Source organism: Gopherus evgoodei, chromosome 9, assembly GCF_007399415.2.
Source record: "Gopherus evgoodei ecotype Sinaloan lineage chromosome 9, rGopEvg1_v1.p, whole genome shotgun sequence".
In the NCBI taxonomy this organism is placed as follows: Eukaryota; Metazoa; Chordata; order Testudines; family Testudinidae; genus Gopherus; species Gopherus evgoodei.
Window position 1 is genome coordinate 30,960,855 of NC_044330.1, and position 14,363 is coordinate 30,975,217.

A 14,363-nucleotide genomic window follows, 5' to 3' on the forward strand; every position below is an offset into this window, starting at 1 on the left:
TTACGTCTTCTGTAACGGAGCTTTGATAGAACAGATTTGTTTCCCCATACAGCGATCAGATCCAGTATCTCCCGTATGGTCCATGCTGGAGCTTTTTTTGGATTTGGGACTGCATTGCCACCCATGCTGATCAGAGCTCCATGCTGGGCAAACAGGAAATGAAAATCAAAATTTAGCGGGGCTTTTCCTGTTTACCTGGCCACTGCATCCGAGTTCAGATTGCTGTCCAGAGCGGTCAGAGTGGTGCACTGTGAGATACCGCCCGGAGGCCAATACCGTCAATTTGCGGCCACACTAACCCTAATCTGATATGGTAATACCGATTTTAGCGCTACTCCTCTCGTCGGAGAGGAGTACAAAATCGATTTAAAGAGCCCTTTATAGCGATATAAAGGGCCTCGTAGTGTGGACGGGTACAACATTAAATTGGTTTAACGCTGCTAAAATCGGTTTAAACGCGTAGTGTAGACCAAGCCTCTGTCTTTTTTGAGCTGGAATACAGTTTAGTTCTGCTCAACCAACCTCCAAAAAGTTTTATAGCAGGAAAATGGTGCTCAGAGTTGAGATTAATATTACTGGAAGTAGAAAGATTTCATTATGGAGATGGAATGAAACGCTGGAGCTGTTTAGTTTAGAGGTGATGGAGAAGAAGGGATATGTTTGTATAATACCAAATGAGTGAGAGAAGTTAAATGCAGAGTTTCTGTTTACTAGTTTTCGTAGTACAAGAACATAATGAAATTGAAAGGCAACAATCTTCAAACTGAGAAGTGTTTCCCCTCTTCCCCACTCGGCCCTCCAATGTACCATAAACTTGTGATGCTCACTGCTACAAGATATCACTGAGATCCAAAGCTTAGCAGGATTCAAGGACTGGACGTTCTCATGGGTAAAGAGAACATCCACAATAAGGTTAGACAGTGGCAGTGGGAGAGGGGGATTACAAGGAATAAAAGACTTTCTCTTTCATAGCCATCCAGTAACTGACCGAATTTAGGAATAAACTTCTCCTATGGGCGAGTAGGTCAAACTGGCCTGCTAAAGGGTTTCTTTCCCCTTCCTCAAACATCTAGTGTGGCCATGCTAGGAGACAGGCTTCTGGACAAGATGGACTGCTGATTTAATCCAACTGGCAGTTATTTCCTATGGTCCTATTAATTTGGTTTCTTTTTTTGAAATAAGCGACTAGATTGCATAGTGAAAAATTCATAGATCAAGACTCATAGACCACAGGTCATATAACTGTGCTATGTAACATATATTCATGGTATGAATACCATATGTAATTGCTTTACATTCAAACCTCTGTAATTGTCACTAAGGAAGGCAGGCTTCCTAGCCTCCCACTTACTGACTGGAATAGCACCTAAAGTATGCATAAACAAGGGAGCTAGTCATTAGAAGTAGACAGTATTTCATTATATTAGAGTGAAGGTGGATTAGGATTAAATGAATTAGGATCCACAAATACTTGACAAAAGTATGCTTCATTTGCTGCATTCCTGTTGTGATAATGTTACCTGATACAAGTAATCACAATGATTTATTCTCCATCTTATTCCTGGAAGTGTGAAGGATGTATAGATTTCCACAGTGAAGAGCAAGCAGGGGGGTTGTTCTATTCTGCATTCTTATAGCTAAATGTCTCGCCTCCCGCCCCCGCTGCCCTCCTCCCAAGAACTGATAATGCCCAATTCTCACAGGCCCCCAGTGAGGTATAGAAAGATGCTGAAAGAACTAATATCTCCATTTTCTGGTGAGGAGGCTACGAGGCTACCAAATATGTACAAAGAGGTAGGTGTTAGCCATAAAAACTAAATCCAGGTCTTTAGAGTTTCAGGCAGAGGTCTAACTGACTATCGTGAAGTGCAGCCCCATCAAATCATTCAGCACTTGTCATGGTTCTGCTCTCTGTGAAAAAGACCTAATAGTTTTTGCACATACATAATGTTTATTCATCTGTAGGTATCATATTGCAAGGTGGGCAAACGTACAACCCCGTTTTACAGTTTTACCGGTGACTTTATTTGAAACACTTTTTCTGAGCAGCTCTTTGATCTCTAGTAGACAAGATTTGTAATGTTGGACAAACTAAGTTTTGTTCCCAGCTGTGCTGCAAACATCCTCTGACTTTTTGGCCTGGTCATTTTAAGTCTGTCTCCCTGTTATGCTTTCCTAGAGTTATGGAGCGTGAGCAGCTTTGTTTAAGTACTTAATGTCTCTTGAAATTTAGGGCCTCAACCTTTTTGTCTGTTGCTCCCACCTGAAATATGAGTTATATTTAACTCTCGCTCTCGGAGGTGTATACTGCAAGGCTTTGATGAATAAGGATGTGAAGTTAGAGAACTGTGAAGGCCAGTGGGTAGAAGAGGTGCGACTAGAACTCAGGACATCCGGACTCCAAGCTTTGTCTGTTATCATCTAAGATAAGGGGCTGTATTTGTGTGGAATTCAATAAGAAGAGGATCCCATTTATCGGATCCTCTGTTTTCCTGAAACCTTTGAAAAGTGCATAGCTAAGTTAGGGTGTGTGCGTTCATGGGTTTCTCTAAGTTTAAAACTGTTTAAAACATGTGCTACTGCACATGCTTAGTATGTCACCCCATCAAATCAAAACCAGTTGCTTTCTGAAACAAGACCACTCACTGCTTTACAGCAAGGGCCATTTTATGCCAGATTTCAACCCCAATCTATTTTAGTTGTTGAGCCCCTACCCAATAAATAATTTTTTTTTTAAAGTTGTTTTACAATGGAAAAAGTGTTTTCTTATTCTTCTCTTAATTAGAACTCCTTAAACTAAAAAAAACAACCAACCAAAAAGCCCACCCTTCAAGTTAGAGGGAAAGCCTTGAAAATTTCAGCCAAAAAAGCAGCAAAGAGTCCTGTGGCACCTTATAGACTAACAGACATTTTGGAGCATGAGCTTTTGTGGGTGAATACCCACTTCGTCAGATGCGCATCTGACAAAGTGGGTATTCACCCACGAAAGCTCATGCTCCAAAACGTCTGTTAGTCTATAAGGTGCCACAGGACTTTTTGCTGCTTTTACAGATCCAGACTAACACGGCTACACCTCTGATGCCAGCCAAAAAAGTGAAACACACAAAATTTTCTGAATATAAGTGATCAGGGAAGGGATACATATATGTAGAGTGGTTAAGATACTGATTGGTCATATTTTGGTAAGAGAGAGGATCTATAGATGGTGTTAACTTAAAGTATGGCATAATATGCCATGTTTCTGAATGAAACAGTTGCATCAAAATTAAGAGACCACTGTCTGGTTTAACTCTGCACGGTTTTAAGTCTGAATAAGCCAAAACTTTTCTGGTTTGAATTTTCTTCTTTAAAATCAGAGCTGTCTAACAGGTATCTTTCTATTACTGTAGCTATGATGTTATCTTTGCGGGTGGCCCTGAAGAGATGCTAAAGAAGTTCCAGCAAGCTAACCATAAAGTAGTATTTGCAGCAGATGGACTAATATGGCCCGATAAAAGATTAGCAGACAAGTATCCCGTTGTCCGGAGTGGAAAAAGATTCCTTAATTCAGGAGGTAGGTATGACTGTTAAAGGTTGATTAAGGTTAGCTGTTCTGTTCTCATAGGGGATGTGTGCGTGCGTGCTGGGCAATTCACCTAAAGTGCTAGTTTCCTAAATTCATGTTTGGGCACCTAAATCACCCTTAGAGGAAAATTTTTTGTTAACTCCTGTGACTGAGAATCACCTTGTTCCTCTCTGCTTCCAGCATAAAGGAGTCTTTCTTTATACTTACCTGGGTGTCAGCCTCCTAACACCACCCGCTTGTTAGCAACTAATGAACTCTCCTCTGGGCTATGCCAGTTCTCATTTACCTTGCAGTTTAACAGATGCAGCCCAATTCCCAATTCCCTTTTGAAGTGGTCGCCTCATATGAGCTACTCACAGAACTACCAGGTCCGCTGTTCCCAAAGAAACAGAACTCATCAGCTTGTAAGATTCAGCTCAGAATCAGCACTTCAATAAACTTATTCTTGTTTTCACTATAAATATATTATCAAAGATTCAAGTGATAGTAAAATTTTGGAAACGAATGGTTACATATAAAACAATCATAACATGCTTTCTAGAGTCTAAACTTAACTAACAGGTTAACCATTTGTCTAAATAAGTTTATCTCACCCAAAGTCCTTTGCAGTGTTTTCAACTGAGGCTCACTGAGATCCCATTGTCATGAGTGTAAACATACTGTCCATTTACTTCATGTGTGTAGGATGGGCAGGGAGGGGGATGTTGTCACTGCTTTGTTATTATACCCTCAAAGTTCCTTGTCTTTGCTCATAGACCAGGTAACCACCTGAGGCTTGCTTTTTTAAATTTTTTTTCTTGCGTGCTGCTTCTATGTTGACTTTGTGTGTAAGTGAGCATCCATTGTGTTAGCTTATGCTACTTAATTCACATACTGTAAGAGGGATATACATTTCTTACCTCCTGGCTGGAGGAAAACCCTTTTTTTCATCTTTGCTGGTAACTAATACCTTGATACAGACTTTAAAAAAAACATGTGGAGGTCTTGTGCTGCCAATACTGAATTTCTAAACGCTATAGATGATCATTTCCTAACTCAAAAAGTGTTATGGCCAACATGGGGGTTGATTTAATATACTTAGATTTCTGAAAGGCATTTCACTTGGTACACTCAACGTTTTGACTAAAAAAAACTAGAACGATATAAAATTAACATGGCACACACTAAATGGATTAAAAACTGGTTGACTGTAACTGTAAACAGGGCATCATCATTCTGTGGGTATGTTTACAGTGGTGTCCCAGAGGGATCGGTTCTTGACTCTGTTGTTTAACATTTTTATCAATGACCTGGAAGAAAACATAAAATCATTACTGATAAAGTTTTCGGATGACACAACTTGAGGAAATAATGAGGAGGACAAGTCACTGATTCAGAGTGATCTGGATCATTTGGTAAACTAGGTGCAAGCAAACACTATGTGTTTTAATATGGCTAAATGTACATGTATACATCTAGGAACAAAGAATATAGGGCATACTTGCAGGGTGGGGGATTCTGTCCTGGGAAGCAGTGACTCTGTAAAGGGTTTGGGTGTCCTGGTGGATAATAAGTTGAACATGAGCTCCCAATGTGATGCCATGGCCAAAAATGCTATTGCCATCCTGGGATGCATAAACAGAGGACTCTTGAATAGGTGTAGAGAAGTTTTGTTTCCTCTTTATTTGAACTGCTGGAATACCATGTCCAGTTCTGGTGGAATTCACAATTCAAGAAGGTTGTTGATAAATTGGAGAGGATGCAGAGAAGAGCCACAAGAATGATTAAAAGATTAGAAAACCTGCCTTATAGTGATACATAGATTGAGCTCTTTGAATCTAACATAACAAAGAGAAAGTTTAAGAGGTAACTTGATTCCAGTCTATAAGTATCTGCATGGCGAGCAAATAGTAAATAACAGGATCTTCAGTCTAGCAGAGGTGTTGTGACAGGCACTATTAGTAGCACCCTGGTCTCTGAGGTTGCTACAGCACTGGAAAGAACGCGGGCTTAACTGAAGCCAATTAATCAATTTTTGTTGAGGGTTACTAACACTTGGGTGGGACTTTCTGGGCTAATGGGGCAGTTGGCTCAGTGATTGGGAGGATATAAGAGAGAGGAACAGGAAGCAGAGAGAAAGCTTAGAGGGTGAGCTGGGGTTGAGCACAGAAGGCTAGGTGGAAGCTGTCTCTTGCTGTAAGCCTGCAGTACAATGTTATACGTTGTAAGGTAAGAATAAATATGTGATGAAAGGGCAACTACCTGATATGGTCTCCCAGTCATAAAAGACACATGAACTGGCCAGGCAGAGTACACTGGATAGCAACTGAGGACAGGTATACCCAGGACAAGTATAACACAATTCAGTGGTTGGAAGATGAAGCTAGACAAATTCAGACTGGAAATAAAGTGTAAATTTTTGACAGTGAGGATATCTGTCCATTGAAACATTTTACCAAGATTTGTGGTGGATTTTCCATCACTCACCATTTTTAAATCAGTACTCTAGGAATTATTTTTGGGGGGCCTGTTATACAGGAGGTCAGACTAGATCACAATGGTCCCATCTGGCCCTGGAATCTGAATCAATTAATCTATGAATTTTCATAGTATATATAAGTAACTCCTTACATAGTATCGGTATGCATTTTTCACAGTGGTATCAATGACCAGTGTGACACTGGCTTTCATTTGAGATCTCTCATGACATTCTGTTGAGAACTAGGATGCACACACCAGGCTCGTGAGATTTCTATAACCCTTTGTCAGTTGGCATTGAGAGCTTCTTGGGTCACAACACTTTCTGTAATAGTATTCTCTGTTTTCTTTTGAAGGAAGGTGCATGAAGATGTGTGCTAATTTGTAAAGTGGGAAGGAGGGTTATGGATTGAGAGAGCTAAAATATTCATTTAGCAAAAACATTGCTTGCATAAACTCCTGCTCTGGAGCTGCCAGGATACAGTTTCTTCTTGATGACTTTTCCCTGATGGCTGCCCTGTTTGTGCTAGAGATTCTATTTATTTAAAAAAACAAACAAAAAACAGCAATCAAATCTTTAGACTTTTTTGTTTTTGCAAAGATGACCTACAAAATGTAAACCAAGTGTAACTGAGGCCTGGTCTACACTTTAAAATTAGATCGACTAATGTCGCTATGGGCTGTGAAAATTTTTCACCCTGAGCCCCATAGTTAAATCAGCCTAAACCCTGGTGGTGGTCTCCCTACCACCTCTCAGAGAAGTATATTAACTACATCAAGGGAAAGAATCTTTCCCTCAATGTAGGAAGCATCTACCTTATAGCTCAACAGCATCACAGCTGCAACAGCATAGCTTTGCTGCTATAGCAGCTGTGATATAGACACAGCCTTAGAAGGTAATGTCCTTCTGAGTCTACAGGCAGCCTGAAGCAATAGCTCTGAGAGAATTGTGACCTACTGCTATTGATTTCAGTGAAGTGCTAACTCTGAAGCCTAGCTATTATCACTTAAATGTCCGCATGGTTAACCATGATGTAAGCAGTCAAAAAGGGAGTATGTTCACTATAAAGATCTGTGCAATCTGTTGTGCATGGCGTCTCATTTTGGGCTCCTCTTGGACTCATAAGTAGGTGGAGCTTCATGGGCACAGCTTTTGAGAGTTAATGCCATTTTTCCCCATGCAATCTAGCCCCTGCTTTATTTCTTTTTTTTGTCTTTGAAATAAATGTGATGTGTAACAAGCTTCAGCTGAATTTCCTGTACTGTTGTGACATATTGGATTATACTTTCCTGCCGGCAAGGAGAGACTGACCACACTAAGGCTTAGCTTTCAGCCGTTTTCCACAACTGGATCACTTTTTTCTTTGCAACAGTCATAGCCTCAGACCCACCTCGGAACTTTTCTTCCAGTTATCTAAAACAGTTCCCAGAATCCTCCATGTTTTCTTAAAATACCATTACAAGGAAAACTAACTAAACAGATGAAAACTATTCAAAATGTGTATTATGAAGACATCTTTGGAGATGAATTTTTGGCTAGAAATTGATTATTTTCTTTTGTCTCCTCCTGCTAGTAGAGAATGGTTACACTGCCATCTGACATGCAATGGAATGATCAGAAAGATAGTTTTCAAGTAGAAATAAATTCTCTTGTGTGATATTGCAGGATTCATTGGTTATGCTCCCTATATAAACCAAATGGTACAGCAATGGAACCTGCAGGATAATGATGATGACCAACTCTTTTATACCAAAATCTATATTGACCCATTGCAGAGGGTATGTAGTGACTCATTTTTTCCTTAATAGTTCTTACCACTTGAAATAACTTGCTGTTTCAATTATAGTGTCAGAAGGCTGCTACAAACTTGCTAAGAATGGAAAAAAAAATTCCTGTGATTAGCTGTGAATGCCGTAGTGCAGTGTTTCCCAAACTTGGGACGCGGCTTGTGCAGGGAAAGCCCCTGGCAGGCTGGGCTGGTTTGTTTACCTGCCACGTCCACAGGTCCAGCCGATTGTGGCTCCCACTGGCCGCCGCTTCCAGCAGCCCCTATTGGCCTGGAGCAGCGAACTGTGGCTAGTGGGAGCTGTGATTGGCTGAACCTGCAGACACGGCAGGTAAACAAACCAGCCTGACCCCCCAGAGGCTTTTCCTACGCAGGCGGCCATCCCAAGTTTGGGAAACACTACCGTAGTGCAAAGATGGTTGCTATACCACAGGGACTGTCAGCCTAGAGCAGGGATTCTGAAACTGGGGGTCAGGACCCCTCAGGGGGTTGGGAGTTTATTACATGGGGTGTCGTGAGCTGTCAGCCTCCACCCCAAACCCTGTTTTGCTTCCAGCATTTGTAATGGTATTATAAATTAAAAACACTTTAAATATATTTAAGGGGAGGTTGCACTCAGAGGCTTCCTATGTGAAAGAGGTCACCAGTACAAAAGTTTGAGAACCACTGGCCTAGAGGGTCACGAGTAAAGTTCAGGAGGATCATGCTTCAGAGTATTGTTTCAGGCTGTCTGCAGATCCTGGCAGACATCACTGTACTGCTTTAAATAATAACTCTCTGAGAGATGTGATCAGCCCCATTAATCTCAGTAAAGGCCGTGTGGACTCTGCAGGTACCTCTTGCTCTCCAACTTTCCACCCAAAGGGGGAATTAATCAGATAACAGCCTGGATTCTCCATGTGGGAAGAATTATGGAATGGTTCCCCCATCCATTTCATATTGCTAAATGGGAGTTCCAATTAAGTCCCAGCAAATGATGAGATAACAGGGTGGTCCTGGTATGGCAAGAGAGGTCCCAGCATGGAAGAGTTTGGGAACCAGAAGGTCATGCTTCAGAAGTAATTTTGAGTTTATAACATGGGATAAAGGGAATGTCTTACTGAGAGGTGAAGTCTTTTGAAATGTATATAAAATCAAACAGTAGTTTGTGAAACCAAGTCACAAAATGTGTAAGGAGAGCCCAAATGAAGTACTGTAATTCAAAGCTGAATATAAACCTTTTCTGTTTGAAGTGTATATGCCTAGATCAACATTTTTAATTTGATCTAGGCAAATCTGTAATTAGAAACATAACTCATACCGGGAGTTTAAGAGGTAGTTAATCAGAGCTGCAGCAGAGAATTCCTATTTGATCCTTGCTAAAAGATGCTTTCACTACAATGAAATACTTCAAAAATATTTGCGGATCACCTTTTAGGCCTGATACGGAATTCTTTGTGCACCCTAAATTCCACTGAAGCTAAGGAGAGTTTGGGGTGTTCAATGAATACACAGACAAGCCCTAATTATTTTCTAGGGGCAGAGTAGAAACTTTAGTTCTAGTAGAGCTGTGTATATTAGAGCCACTGATACTATATTATATCAAGAAGCTTAGTTTTAAATTTATATTTGAAGAAATATGCTTTATGCTGTGTGTTTTTAAAAATGTTAATCCTGTTGGGCTATGACTTCTTTAGTCTATTTTTTAGAGAGAGGACATGGCGGAAGACTTCTCTCTAGCTTATATTGACAAACTGATTCCTTTGGAAAGTCATGACCTCCATTTGCTGAGCTTACATAATTTAAAGCAAACTCATCTCTGATGTATAGGGCCCTACCAAATTCACAGCCATGATAAATGTGTCCTGGACCATGAAATCTAGCTTCCCTCCCATGAAATCTCGTCTTTTGTGTACTATACAATATACTTACTATACAGATTTCATGGGGGAGACCAGCATTTCTCAAACTGGGAGTCCTGGCCCAAAGGGAATTTCAGGGGGTCGGAAGACTATTTTAGGGAGGTTGCGGTATTGCCATTCTTATTTCTGTGCTGCCTTTACGATTCTTTCCCACCATCACAACTCCTTTTTGGGTCAGGACTCCTACAATTACAAAACCATGAAACTTCAGATTTAAATATCTGAAGTCATGAAATTTACAATTTTTAAAGCTTATGACTGTGAAATTGACCAAAATGGACTGTGAATTTGATAGAGCCCTACTTATGTATTAGATGAATTTAAACAATTTTCTGATGAATCAGATGTTCTGGAGGGAATACATGTGCAAATAACTGTCAGCTGTAAAGCTAAATGAGACTCTGAAAAAGAAGAATATTTAAAGATTAAAAACTTGCAATTAGATCCCCAAAACAAATGAAACATAAAAACCCTGTAACTTTAACTGGTTAATACCTGTCAATATGTTTAAACATGTGCCATGCTAACATTTATAACACCTCAATGTCTTTGCTGTTTTTAATGTTTAGGCGCGTATTAACATTACTTTGGACCACAAGTGCAGAATTTTCCAGACCTTGAATGGAGCTGTTGGTATGTGTATTAGCACGTATATTGATTGGCCTGTACTGCATATGTCTGCCATTAATATCCCTTTTTGTTTGCTTTTTAAAGTGAAAATAGTTCTCCCTTATTTTAAATAAATAAATTATACATGTATGAAAGAGATTACTAATGTGTTGATCATGGAGTAAGATTATCATGTCTCTCAGATCTGATATGTACAATATCAACTGATTTTTATGTATCACTAGCAAACAATTTGATTTAAATAGTTTTGATATATCTAAAATTAGGTTTAACTTCATAATCACTGTTAGACAAGACTGACCTTTCCATCCTTCTATAGCTAAATTTAATTAGGGCTTGCAAAGTACATTTACAGTATGTAAATCATATATTCATTAGAGATCACTCTGTTAGCAAGGCATATAATAAAATAGGCTAGCTTTAATTTTGAATTTCCTTACATTGACTGGATTGTCATAATTTTAGTTGGAAATCCTTTTTATGTATGCATGAACTTCCTTCCTTACCTCCACCTTTGACCTTCAACTGTAGAACATCTCAGTTGAATTCCTTTGTAAATGGGAAGTTAAAGTTATGGTATTTTATAAGCTTTAAGCAAAGCTTCTTAAAACATGTGAAGGATGTAGAGCATAACCTCTGAAGTTCCCTTTGGACCTTTTCCTTCACATCTAATTTACCTATGAAGTGCTTAAAGACTAAGGTAATAAGAGAGTCCATAAGATAAGTAGTGTAAATAAATTAATACTTATATGTCATTTTCCATCCATAGACCTCAAAGCATTTATCAAGGAGATCAGTATCTTATCTCAGTTTTACAGATGGGAAACTGAGGCATAAGGCAGAAAGGCACTTGCCCTCACTCACCCAGCAAAAGAGTGGCAGAGCCAAGAATTGAACATAGGGCATGGGACTAGAGCCAAACTACTTACAGTACCAGAATAAATTTAAAGTCTGTTAATTGTGGCACAGCACCGATCGCTTGAGCATCCTCCAATTAACTATTTTCATTTCTATTGTTAACATGCTGGTTAATGTGCAGATGAAGTTCTTCTGAAATTTGAAGAAGGAAGAGCAAGAGCTAGGAATTCAGTGTATGAGACGCTGCCCGTCACTCTGCATGGAAATGGTCCCACGAAAGTAAGTGACAGTCACTTTTTCAGCTTTTATCATAGACTAGTTTTAATAAGACAACAAAAGAAACTGAAGTAAGCTTTCAGCATAGCACCATGAAATGAGGTGTTCACTTCCCGATTAAAATTAATAAGTGTCACATGGCTAAAGTTTGTGCTGATCACTTACTCCTTAGCCTGTTATTTCATTGCTACTATATTAATAACAAGTTACAGCAACTGCTTACTTTTTGCTTAGCAAACTTGATTGCAGCTCTGGATTTCAGAAGCTGATGCTTTCATGGAACTATCATTGCTGAACAGCAAGTGGAGAACTTCTGATTTTATTCATACTCATAGTAGGTGATTTATGCATAGTGGAGCTTTTTGCAAATGAAGTATGTAGAGACTTCGGGGGGAAGAAGTCTCAGGCAGGGCACAGAAGTGGAGTATAACGCCTCAAGGCTGCAACTGCTGTCCTGCCAACACTACTCATTTTAAAATCCAAGCTACTACTGACTTAACTTTTCCCCCCTAGCATTTCATCTTTTAAAATCTCCTATATTAGGTGCTGTAAACTATGGTTGACTTATAATTCTAAAATACATACTGTACATGGCTGATATTTCTTCCATATGGCTTCCATTTACAAGGATTAATGTTTGCATGTATCCCTCCAGTCGTCCACAGTACACATAAATTGTACTACTAATTTTTTCATGAATTTTAACCTACAGACCATATCAAAGCTAGTAATTGAAAAGATCAGTTCTAGGTGTTATAGGCTGCAATGTAATCTAGAACATATTTGAGACCTCATTTCCTAACACTTCTTTGTGGGTTCTGGGAATGGTTTTAGTAGATACGTTTTTTCCATACTTGGCCTAATTTTTACTTGATTCTGTTTGGCACTCATTAGTACCTCTACTTAACTGTCAACACTCAAATACAGTTGTATTCTCATATGTGCGACAAGTGGATTGGATGAAGCCTAATTCCCAAAATATTCTATATTAAGTAAAACTTCTTTCCTGCTTATAGTCACACAGCAGTTTAACCCACTTCTGTCATGGTGCAAAAGCATTTGAGGATTTTAGTTTGAAAACCTACAAAAGCAGGGGAAAAAAATCCTACTAGGAGTTTCTCTGAACCATTTTGTCATAGTTTATGATTGTGCCCTTCTGTGGCAATAGAGCTTAAGCAGAGATACATAAATGTGATGAATAGGTTAGAAAAATATTTAAACGTTCACCAGCTGGGGAATGGCCATGCATTGAAATAATCTCCAAAACTAAAATACTTAATATTTGCAAGAAACTTCTACTTTATACATGCTCTGTTTGAACTCAGTAGGATTTAGTGGATTACTTTTTATCTAAAAGGTAGAAACAAAATTATAGCAAGAATGTAAAGTGTTCTTTACACGTTTTTCCTTAGTGTAGTTATCTTTGTATTGGTGTCATATTTTATTTGGCTAAACATGCTTACAGATTTATTTTTAGGTATCTAAAAGTCTGGTAACGCTTTATTTTTTGTCTGACTTGGATAAATATTTTCCACTTACTACATACGATAAGGAAGAGGGAAATAAACATATCAGGGCAAATACAGGAAAACTGTAACAATTTGAGTTTGTCATGGAGCAGTTTTCACATGAAAGTTATGTGCTGCCTACTCATTAAATATAATAGAGGTGGTTGTAGGGCAAATGAGTAGGCAAATTCTAAAACAGGTTTATGATGGTATGGAAGAAATCCTTTAACCTCTGAGAATGGTAATATGAATTTGGAAGGAACCTTATTTGCTAATGTGGCCGTGGATAAAATATGGCACCTGGGACTGCTTAACCTTAGAATAATTATATAACTGATTTGGAGCCAATTCCAAAGTTGCAACACAACTACCAGAGAACCTGTGAGAGAGCCAAGTACATCAGTTAGATATATTTCACTGTTTGTTTTCTGGGTCCTGGAATAGCTGCCCCAAAAGGGAAAAAGCTTCAGTCCAATTCATTTGACATTCTGTGCACCTGTATCTTCTAAATTTTATATAATCCCTTCTCAGGAAGTTTTTCCCTTTGCCCATCTCTATATTCCTATAAATACCAGTGACGATCAGTTACAGGAAGGTTACTAACTTGGTTCTGATAATATTTCTTGGCATGGCATTTTTCAAAGACAGGTGAAATGCAGTATGTGTTTTATTATGCCCACCACAATTGTTCAGCTTCTTGAAGCTGTGACCACAAATTCCAGAGGATGTTATCTCTGTCTTGTTCAAGGGGTCAAAATAGCGTTTAGCGGCTGTTTTTTAAGGAACAAAAGCATACCTATACAGAAATTATTAAACTATTTTGAGGATTAACACTGATGTGTTCATCTGTGTTAAAATACTGAGATGAGTTGCATTTACATATAGTAAGTGTGAATTGTTCTTTTGCTTACTAGATTCAGCTCAGTTACTTTGGAAATTATATCCCTAATGCTTGGACACGTGAAACTGGATGTGGTGTTTGTGATTTAGATTTACTAGACTTATCCACGGTTACAGTAAGTATATCTCATGTATAACTGAACGCTTTATGATGCGTGAATTTCAGTGCCCTTATAGTGATTTTTCAGAGACAAAAAGGCTACAGAATGTAATGTTACATTTCAAGCACTCTTGAGGCTGTTTTCATATGTTAGATATTATACAAAATAATAATGGAAACAGATTCATGAGTTACAAACTTATCAGCACTATTTTAAGTGGCAAATGTCAATATTTTCATATTGGTTATAATTTGGTACCACCCCCAGCCCAGAGACCATTTTCCCCCCTCATCCCTAGTCCCACCCCAGAGCCCTCACCCCCTCTGCACTCCAACTCCCTGCCCCAGCCCAGTGAAAGTGAGTGAGGGTGCGGGAGAGTG

At 39.0% G+C, this 14,363-nt stretch overlaps 1 protein-coding gene across 4 annotated transcripts in view; it reads left to right on the forward strand.

The window, feature by feature from the left end:
• PLOD2 (procollagen-lysine,2-oxoglutarate 5-dioxygenase 2) overlaps positions 1–14,363 on the forward strand; it is an 84,204-nt gene that overhangs the window by 32,280 nt on the left and 37,561 nt on the right. For 3 of the 4 annotated variants that reach the window (XM_030576030.1, XM_030576027.1, XM_030576029.1), the window contains exons 4-8: positions 3,390–3,553; positions 7,689–7,801; positions 10,280–10,343; positions 11,380–11,477; positions 13,897–13,998. In XM_030576030.1, coding sequence (XP_030431890.1) covers positions 3,390–3,553; positions 7,689–7,801; positions 10,280–10,343; positions 11,380–11,477; positions 13,897–13,998 — 541 coding nt within the window. The remainder of the gene's footprint in view (positions 1–3,389; positions 3,554–7,688; positions 7,802–10,279; positions 10,344–11,379; positions 11,478–13,896; positions 13,999–14,363) is intronic. The other variant, XM_030576031.1, reaches the window with a different exon arrangement.